Source organism: Azolla caroliniana, unplaced genomic scaffold (assembly GCF_043228905.1).
Source record: "Azolla caroliniana isolate FFs.n. ecotype wild unplaced genomic scaffold, voAzoCaro1.0.p SCAF_3, whole genome shotgun sequence".
In the NCBI taxonomy this organism is placed as follows: Eukaryota; Viridiplantae; Streptophyta; class Polypodiopsida; order Salviniales; family Salviniaceae; genus Azolla; species Azolla caroliniana.
Window position 1 is genome coordinate 20,348,214 of NW_028230438.1, and position 10,983 is coordinate 20,359,196.

Sequence of the window (10,983 nt, forward strand, 5' to 3'; positions counted from 1 at the left end):
ATGCATATACTCAATCAATGGAAGCATAATATTCCTGCCCTTAATTCCATGCAGTTTTCTTTGTTCAACAACCATCATAGTGTTTGTGTATTGAAATCTAAGTATATTTCACTATAGATATTATCACCAAAAATCTAGTAGTAACCATGGTTTCATCTTGATTTCATGACATGTGCCATAAGAGACTATTGCTTTCCTTGAAGACGGAACCTTGAGTGACACTATCTATACATTGCCTTTATAGATTATGCATGAATGAGACTTCAAAAATCCTTGATAGGAGATGAATGATTGCATGTGGATTCACAAATGTACCTTTATTTGAACTTTTTTCATGTTGTTGACCATTGTTTTTCTTGAAAACAAAATTTCGACGATAAAACACATTGCCCTTGTACATCATGTATGAAACTTAAAAAATCCTTGCCTAGTATTCAAATATCACAAAAAGATTCACAAACATAACTTTATGTAAAATTTCTTCACATTGTCAATTCGAGAACATGCAACCATAGTTTCCTCTTGAAAATATTGCTTAACATATAATTTTCCATACTTCTAAAGTTCACATTAAATTTTTTTTTTTTTGAGATCAAGCACATCATAAAGGTATGGCTTTACAAATCATTTTCCACATTGCGAGGGCCTTAGAAGGGAATACTTAAAAAAACAAAAAGAAACATGTGGGAAACAACTCTCGAATGTCTTTATAATTTTCACATATTGGCGTTGCAATTTGAGGCTGATATCTCCGCGATACTTAAAAGGTAGGCCAAGGGCATATTAATCTATCTATGATCGTTTCTATGTGAAATGCTACCCCTACATGGTGCATCGTTCAGGAGATAGGACACAAACGTCTGTTTGCAAAACGCTACCTACTTGGAGTGATGCTGCAGGGTTGTAGGAGAACGCTCGGCTCAAACCTGAACTGACCCGTTAAACCGTTTTGAAATAGTTTGGGATCATCAAGCAGAACCGAACCGTTTTGGCGGTAAACCGGTCACCAAACCGGTTAAGGCTTAATCGGTTTGTCCAAACTGATTTCGGAGCCAGTTCGGTTCAAGTTCGAAAACTTGCAAACCGGTTTGGTTTGGACAAGAACAAACCGGTTAAGCCGAAACCGAACCTATACCGATTCCTAACTCTGTGTGTGTGTGTGTTTCTCTGTAAATGGTGATGGTGATGATGGCCGTGGTGGCGGCGACAAGCTCTGTGCCATCCCTCCACCACCAACTACTTCTGCACAGCTATGGCTTCTCCGGAAACCCTGCTTCACACCATCGATGCTCTCCTTCCCTGCTCAGCATTTCTTCCCAATATCACTCTGCGAGAACTGACGCCGCCATCACCACCACCAGCAGCAGCTCCAGCAGCTCCAGCACCACGGATCGTCTTCTTCTTCCCCCGAAGATCAAACGTTTCTCTCACTTATCTCCTCTTCTTCATCAGCTTATTTCAGTGAGTTCATTGTCATCATCATCTTCTTCTTCGTCAGATGAAGTCTATGTTTCTTCCATCTTGCAGCCGTTTCTTCACAGCTTGAGTGGTGAGGATTGGAACATTTTGGTGTCAGAAGTTGGACTGAAGAATTGGAGAAACTGCCTCGAAATTTTCCACATCTTTGTGGAAGAAGAGAGGAGGAAGAAGAAGAATCACAACAAAGAAGCAACCGATAAGGAAGGAAATGCGTCTATAATCTTGAAGATTTATACGTCTCTGATCAGAATTTTGTCCAAGAATGGAAGAAATGAGGAGATCAAGGCTATCTTGGAGACGATGAAGGAAGAAGAGATCACCATGGATGCTGCTTTTTATAATGCTTTGTTTAGGTCCTACTCCGAGAGAGGTCAAATGGCTGAAATATCACAGGGTTTTCTTCAGATGGAAGCATCAGGCATCAAACCTGATCGACATACCTATGAGATAGTATGCTGTATCACTCTTTTTTTGTCTGTATTTTTCACTATGGTTTTTTTAGCATCTTTTAAAGTTTTGTTTTCAGTGCTACAATATGGTGTAGTTGTTTTTCTTCCCAGTGAAAACCAGAGACTTATATTTCCCTTGAAAAAGTCTTGGATTGTGTATTACAAAAATATAGAGTTGTTTTCGAGGGAAAACTGGAATTTTGTGATTTTGCCCTAGGAAGATTTTGGATCATTTTATTAGAATATATAGACTACTGATATTGTGTAAACCATCTCATGGTTGTAACACTCTGTTGCTATTTTTTCTTGATAAAAACTAGAGATGTCTATTTTCTTATAAAGATTTCAAATTATATGGAAAAATACAAGGATATACAAACCATCTTAGTCTGTTAGGTGTTGCTCATTTTTTCTTAGTGAAATACATAGACTTATATATTTGTAGAAAGATTTCAAGCTATATGAGGAAAATGGTTATGGAGGACACAGATCACAAGATTACATTCCCTTTTGAAAATAATTGCTAACAAACAAACAACACAGCAAGTAGGAAATGAAAACATATCTCCAAAAACTCTTTTGAATCTCATAAGAAGGCTAAAACAAGTTTGAAATTCATGATGACAAAGGAACAAAGAATCCAATCATTATTCCAATCACATGAGAAAAAGCTTATATGAAGTCCATCTTCCTTGCAAACATTTGTTCGTAAGGCCTGATATAGATACTTAAGGTGAGCCTATTTCATCATCGTCATTGATGCATTTTCCTTACCCACTAATGACAAAGACAAGGAAGAAATAGATGAATGATTGAAAAGTTCTGCAATTAGATGAAGTGACTTCTTAAGGCTCATCGTCTCATTGATCTAGGTGATGGACAAGTTCAGCAATTAGATGAAGTGACTTCTTATGGCTCATTCTCTCATTGATCTAAGATACCCTGCTATCAAATCTCAATTATTAAACCATGAAGCGTAAGCATACCAATAAATAATAAAGTTAATTATTTCTTAATGAATAATAAAGCTAATATTATAGCATACGAAACTTTGGTCAGTTAAAGAATTAACTCCCCTAATATAAGACAAAGGTGTGGATTTTGTGAAGGTTGGCTGGACAAGCTGAACAAATGGTTCCATCCGTCACGTAGTGATAGAAGAGATACCTTAACTCTATCGCACTACAGAGTGCATGAGATTGATGTGATGCGAGGAGGTCTAGAGCTGCCCTATCACGCTGTGGAATGCACGAGATAGATGTGTATCCATATATGAAGGCCTGAGGAAAAATCCATCCTACAATGTGTTTAAAATGATTGCTTTATAGTGGGTCATTTTCGTACCAAGAGGTGTTGTGGGGCTGATACATTTTTTCCTTATCTAAATTTTAATGATATCAGTTCGGATAACTCTATTCTTTTCCACTTTGGACATGTTCAGGTTTAGAGAATCCATGCTATATTAGAATGGGAGTAGTGTGTTTATTTATGCCATGCAATTGGAACCATTTTTGCATTTCAGCATAGCAACAATGATTGCCTCCACTTTCAGCAAGCTGTTTTGATGACATAAGTGTGAGTCTTGAATACCGTTGCTTAGGGAGCCCCCAAATCTGTTGGTTACCAGTCACTGATCAGAATAATGTTTCATTCATTGTTGGGATTGCTACTATCATGGGGCATCAACGCTTTGCTTCTTATCATGCAGGCAACCATCGAGACTAAAGTTCTCTCCAAATCTGTCCAGTTATGTGCCCTATGAAGGCTTGGTTCTCAAATTAGAGAGGAAGATCATGTACAAATATAGTTATTAGACTTCTTCAACAGGTCATGTCAAAATATCTTAGAGCGAGCACAGCCAGCAACTTGTTAAGGAATATTTCTTGAAAAGTCAATTCATCTGGCGCATTCCAGATGCTGAAGATAAGTTATGTGTCATGAAGACATGTTACAATGTTGTGAAAAGAAAACATACAGAAGCTTGGAGAATGTACAATTGAGTGATTAAAATGTATTCTGTGCAGTCAAAGATATCTTACACCTGTAGCTTCCGAAGTTTTTTGAAAAGCTACAGGAAAAAGATGGCTTCAGCAACTTAAAATTGTCAAAAACAAAGAAGATCTTTGGACGGTAACACATAAATAAGAGGACAATGGTCTACAACAGCAAGAAATAGTTCATAGAGTGCACTGGTGGCATAGTCGCTACATAGGACAAAGACATTAAAATTGCAGTGAAAAAAGGATCAAGCTATTGCATGGCTTTGAAGAACACTGAATCACAGCATTATGCTATTCTAATGGTCCTTGACTTGATAAATAAGTTGTTGAGAGGAAAGTGTGAGAAAAGCTGTTAATAGCAGCAGCGGAAGAGTTAGAACAAAATAGACACAGCCAAGCTATGAGAAGGCTGTTAGACAGCAGTAGAAAAATGGTTACAAAGAGTAGAGACACAACCAAATAATAGAGCTTGTTTTTAAGTAGCAACCAAAGTAAAAAAAGGTTTACAAAAGAGGCTGGTATAGCCTATTTATACAAAATTGGGGAAAGTGGGTGAAATGGTTGTTTGGTAGTAAAGTGGCTCTTGTACTACCAAACAGGTACAAAAAACTAGGAATAAAAGAGAATATCTTGGAAAAAGTAGAAGAGAAAAAAAGGCATTTAAAGCATTACAAATTCTAGAGAGAGAAGGCATTAAAAGAGTTGCAGATTCTAGAGAGGGAAGAATCTGGGAAGGGAGAGAATATAGTACAAAGATAATAAAGATGAAAGAGAGTGCAGGGCTGGAGTTGCCACCCTCCAACAGAAAGAAGAGGATTGAAATATGACTCAAAACTGATTCATTTCCTGGGCAGAAATCAATGATTGGGCCTGAGATGTCTACCCATGCATCATATAATAAAATATTAGACTCTTTAATAGATAGATATGCTGCAAGGTTTCTTCATTAATGATGTTATTAGTTCCAAGAGGTTGATAGAATTGTTGTTCTTATCTATGTAGAAGACATATTGATAAGGATTGGACCTCTAGCTGTAACCAATAAGTCAAATACTGTTCTTCTAACAGAGTTGGTCAGTAGGGATCAAAATTTCAATCTAATTCAAAGTCTGCCTTCGAAAAAACAAAATTGTATGATGCAGGTGTTTACTACAAAACTGCCTGCTTATATTATGTATAATATAAAACTAGAGTATTACAAAAGGATGCTTCTATTATGAACTGAAAGTGACAATTGTAGAACAGAACATGTCATCAAATAACTTATTTGAACGTGTGTTTCTTTATCTGTTGGAATTTGTGCTCAAAGCTTTGTAGTTTTGACAGCTCATTTCAGCCTGCTTGCACGAAAAGTCTGTTGATATAGAGAAATCAGTCAAAATATTGGAGGACATGATCAGGAACGGTTTATCTGTTGGGGCAAACACTTTCAGAGACTTGATCAGTGGCTATTGGAAATTACAAAATCTTGAAGGAGCAGAAAATATTTTTGGGTTAATGCAAGCTGCAGGTCATCAACCAGAATTGAAGGTATGGTATCTTACACCTTTCAACACGAGCCTAATGTGATAATTGTTAAGTGCCAATTTTTTTCTCGGGTTACTGATGTTACATAGTTTATTACAGAAATTCAAACCAAACTGTATGCATAGAATTGACTATGAATTTCACAGAAATCTTGCATGGCAGGACACGATCATTTCACTTATGGATGCGACAGACCTCTTTGATTAAACTTCATTACTAATGCTAGGTTTGGCTGATTGTGACATTAGCAAAAATATATAATTCTTACTGAATCTGAGGCTTCATATGATTTTGCTCTTCTTGTATATCCACTTAGCAGTTGTTTGCATAGTTTAGTCGCAGGAGTCAAGATGAATAGAGATCCAGGGTTTTCCAATCAAACACTGGTACACCTATCAGCCAGCCACCATGGTCTAGAATATTCAAGTGCTAAGAATATTAACACAATAAACTTGGCCAATGGTACAGGGAAAACCATAGAACAATGTGAATTTCTGATCAGAAGTTGTCCAAGTCAAATTCTGTTGGACTTAATAGCAGAAATATCAAGATATCTTAGCCTCACATTAACAGAAGATTCTCAAAATGTAAGACCATACATTATTAAATTTCCAAGATTTATAAGACCATGTTGGGGGGAGGGGACCTACACTTACCCAGTTCTGGAAGGTTAAGGGACTGGGTGGTCGATACAAGCCAGCGTCTGAAGCTCTGGTTAACTGGCGTCAATAATTGAGTCGATGACCTAGTGGTGCATGAGTTGGTGATGGAAGCCCCACTAAACTGGTGTATGATCAAAAATATCTTTGCTTTCGTCTGGTCAGGTTACAATAACATTCATGGCATTCAATACTTGAATGGAAACAGCTTGTATATTGGAGTAACCTAGCTACTTAGTACACAAACTGGATTCACATCTCAATGACATGATAAAAATCCTCTTTTGTCTTGTTGACATTATCTTGGGAAAAAGTTAAATAAGGTAGGTTGAAAGAAAAAAAGAAAGAAAGAAAGAAATATATTAACATCTTTTAAGAGGCCAAATTCGCATGTAAGAGCAAACAAGAATTACATCTTAAGCACAACCCTGTAAAACAATAGAGAAAAGTAAAACAACGCTTGATCTCTCAGTTAGCCATATGAAAATACCTGTCCCCAACAACCTGTTGGGGCTTGATCCTCAAACACCAGAGTGAAGTTGTGGCTTTCAAAACATCAAATAAGGAAGGTGCACTATGACAAGAATTTCAGTCACAATGTTTATAATCAATAATAAAATAAAATCCAGCTCTATGATGATGTTTTTCACAGAAGGCAATAATCACCATGGTTTTTTATGACAAGGAACATAGACACTATAAATCATATGATCACAATGGCTTGTCACGTGCATGACAAGAAACATAACATTAAATCAATATTACTTAAACCACATATTTTTGGATAACAAGGTTTTGAAGGCTCGAATAGAAGTGAGGCTTTTAATATGATCTCTCCTTTACATATATATATATATATATATATATATCAAAGTTTGAAAACAAGGCAACCACCACCATGCTATAATGAAGCTTCCAAGAATGTCTCATGCAAGTTGCAGCACAATTCCTGATCAGTTTCCCTATCTTCCCCCTGAATCTAAAAGACAAAATAGATTATGGTGTAGAAGCTTAGTATTTTCTTTATTCTTAATTCTCATGACTCTTGCAGGTTGTAATTAAGTTGATGCAGCTCAATGGGCATAAAGGAAATCATAAACGGACTTCAGAACTTTTTAAATTGCTGAAAGAATCAGGTGTCAAGAAACTTGATGCAGCCTACATATATCTCCTTCATGCATATTGCAAAGCAGGTCTTCTAAAGCAGTCTCGCGAATCATTCAATAAGTATCAAACTGTATGAAACAATCTTCTATAATTCTACACACTTCTTTTATTTTGCACATGATTCAGTTGTCCAATAGAATGTGAATTATATTCATGACACCTTAATCGAACATGCTTTGACTGAACCACAACAGGTACCCTGCAATGTCCTGGGCATAACTATGAGGACACCCAAAATACTCTTTGTCCAATTTGAGAAAAGAACCATTATTAACATCGGCAAATTGACTAGACAGAGAATCACTGAAAAGTATTTGATGTCAGACATGGCCGCTATGTTATTTTTTTAAATTGAGCTCTTTGGTGATAAGAAGTGTCTGCCAGGGTTAGAATTAGCTAACGAGACAAGTGCTATGCAATGTTTTCCCTGTCCAATATGTTCCAGAAAAAAATTCTCTTTGCACATACTTTGAGTTTTTCTCCATAGCTCTTGAATCTCTTTAATCAGATTTGGTGGGGTCAATGTTTCTACATTTAAATAGTTTTGTTTACTAAATGATATTGAGATCCAAAAATCTCCATATTGTGAGTCACTCTTTTCATGTAATTTTGAATTGAAGTCACGTGGCTCGTAGTTGGCATGAAGGAGCTTGTAGTTAAGAGATATGTTGATGAAAGCATTTCCTCAGCCTCCGAAAAGGCACAATTGTAGATTAAGCAGTTGTCTCCTAGTTTGTTAGTGGGCCAAACTCTTCAGTTTTCTTGGTATAAGTTTGTTAGCCTATTGTGCTTGGTCAACCACCGGTATATGAGGAACCTACACATATTTTTCAGGTGTCCTTCACAGGTAACTGGAGGAGATTCTGCTTTCCACGGCATGTCTAGTTTATTAGACCCAACTATACATTTTGGAATCCCAATGTTTTGTGCTCATGAGGGGCGGAGGGCTCAAGAGTTTTTTCCAAAACATCGGTATAGTTTTGGAGACGTGAGACTGGAAGTCCTCCGATGAATTGCGCTAGCAAATAGGAAGGCTGGAAAATGATACATTATGATTTTTGTATTGTTTGTGATGAGTATAATCCCCAAGAATATTACACAATCGACATATATGACCAAAGGAGTGAAAACAATACAGATATGGTTGTTACTCTATTCATGATCTAGATGCTTGATAAAGTTAAAAGACTTCCATCCTGCATATTTTTCAAAAGGCCACTCTTTCTTTGTGTATATCTGAAAACGTGAACCAGAAACATTACACATATGGGTGGCTGCTACATGTCATCATATAGTAGTCTGCTACACGTCATCATATAGTAGTCCACCTAGATTCTACACATCAATCATGATGCCATCTCTGCTGAAAATATCGTTTGAATTTAAGCGGTAAAATAACTTAACAATTGTCTTCTTCAGGTAACAGGAAAAAAACCGTCGTTGGTAGCCTTCAACATGATAATTGATGCTTGTGGAAAACAAGGCTTACATGAAGAAGCTCTTCAGTATTATCTCCATCTATGTAATTGTGGCCTTCGTCCTAATGTGGTAAGTTACTGCTCCATCATTTCAACCATGGTAAAGGCAGGAAAATTCAAGAAAGCAGAAGAACTCTATAACAAGATGTTGGGAAAGTGTATAGAACCAAACCTCTATGTGTATGCAACTATGATTCATTGCTATACCAAATGCAAATCAATCGCACGTGGGCATGAGGTATCATTGCTTGTTTAAAATAAAATAATGCATGTATGCATTTTCGAATCCACATTATTCTGATAAATTTATTTCTCACTGCAATTACAGCTTTATCTCTTGATGAAAAAGTCTCAAATCCATATGACTGACACTGCTTATGGATCAATATTGGCTCTTTACATTGGATGTGAATGGTATGGACATGCAGCTGATGTTCTAAGAGAGCTAGAGACTCAAGGATTTAATCTAGATATTGCTTCCCATGGTCTCCTTATTCGCACTTTTGCGAAGGTAGACGATAAAATGAAACCTCTTCTACAAGCTGTTGAGGCCAGCAAATTTGCTGTCTGTAAAGTGCTTGCAAAACTTTCTCTTGGGGAAAGCCCTAATCATTCCCATCTAAGTCCCATACTATATGAAAAGGTCATTGGTTTCCTTGATGGGCGGAAAGATGAGGATGAAGCAAGAACTACTCTCATCCAACTCTACAATGCATTTTTAGACTACTTTTGGCAAAGAGGTCTTACAGGTACTTCCAAGATGCTGCTCGAGAAGGCAAGAAAAGTTTATGCATTAAACACTCGGCCTCGGAAACATTCCAAAGAATGGACCCTTGATGTGAGAGGCTTATCTGTGGGGGGTGCTATAGTGGCAGTAATTGACTGGTTGGTCAATGCAGAGGATAATGTAGCTGTGTCTATCAATAGTTCAGATCTAAGAGACTTGAATATGGTACTCATAACAGGAGGCACTGAGGAACCTCAATTTAGTACAAGTTTGAAGGCAACTGAGGAACCTCAATTTAGTACAAGTTTGAAGGCAACTTTGCTAGGTTTTCTGAAGAAACATGAATCTCCTTTCATTGAGTCTTCAGAGAATCCTAAGAAGATTCAAGCTGCTGCTGCAGATGTGGTGAAATGGGTTTCAAAAGGCACGTTTAAGGAAAAACTGGGCTTCATTGTCTAGTCACTAAACTTCATATGGCATGTTTTTTCCATTTTAGCCTTGAGCTTCTGAGGCAGAAGGGATCTTCAGTCTGCATAAGGATAGAAGTACTCCTGTTCTGACTTCTATTGCGGCATGAGTTCCCAGATCATAAGGCTGGTTCAATTGCAAGCATACAGGAATGGAGGCAAAGGAACCTTTTTGTATGAATTTGGAGTGCTAGGTTGATATTCAACTTTAGATGGTATGCCAATACCTAATCACTGTTGCTTCTACCATCCCTTTTGGTTTAAGCTTTGTTTACCTACTGGCATTGATCTCTAACAATCTGTAGTGTGATCTCTTATTTTTCATGCGTTTGAGAATAGAGTTCATTGATCTCCAACAATCATCATCGTGGCTTGGTTTCCTGCTGTGTTACTTCAGATACAAGGCAACTGGAGCTTCAATATGCGTAATCATAGGACTAATAATGTTCACTTCTATGGACTTCAGAGTTTCCATATTGAAGGTTGGTTCAAATGTGAAGCAGCTAGGAATGGAGAATAAACGCTTTTTATTACATGAATAAGCACAATGTTAAGTTCATTCAGAACATGATGTAAAATGAAGCAATCAAGCCGTATATCCTTTTACCATTCAAGCACACAAGATCTCATTGCACCATGAATGTTTAGAATGGTCTTCCAAAACATATAAAATATGTTGGTCCTTGTTGTTTTGATTGTACACTGATAATATGCCTTAAAGTTTTGCCTTTTCTAGGTTTGATATTTCTATTTTTGGTCAATGGTCTAATCCCTTTCTCTAATACAAGGTACTTTATTATAAACTCTAGCCCAATGACATATTACCAAAGGATGGTGGACATTTTGATGAGAGCCTTATAGAAGACCTTTTAAACATTATGCATAGGAATTCAGTTAAAAATGATCTAGAAATCAAAGGGAAATGTGGTTCCTCAATTTAGAGGTGGATATAGGGAATGGGTTCACTTGAGTCACAGAGATATATAGGGAAAATTTCCCGATATGTCTCTAAATGGTTTTAAAACCCCAA

The 10,983-nt window shown here is 37.0% G+C and overlaps 1 protein-coding gene across 2 annotated transcripts; it reads left to right on the forward strand.

Annotated features, from left to right (window-relative positions):
- Positions 1–1,162: 1,162 nt before the first annotated feature.
- LOC147866464 (uncharacterized) lies at positions 1,163–10,693 on the forward strand. 2 transcript variants are annotated; one of them, XM_087316910.1, is made up of 6 exons: positions 1,163–1,929; positions 5,255–5,458; positions 7,166–7,351; positions 8,701–8,997; positions 9,088–9,739; positions 9,776–10,693. In XM_087316910.1, exons 1-6 carry the CDS (start codon positions 1,174–1,176, stop codon positions 9,943–9,945), a joined length of 2,265 nt encoding a protein of 754 aa, XP_087173036.1. In that variant the 5' UTR covers positions 1,163–1,173; the 3' UTR covers positions 9,946–10,693. The 2 variants fall into 2 exon arrangements, with proteins under 2 accessions (XP_087173036.1, XP_087173035.1); XM_087316909.1 differs by having other exon boundaries at positions 9,088–10,693.
- Positions 10,694–10,983: the final 290 nt, after the last annotated feature.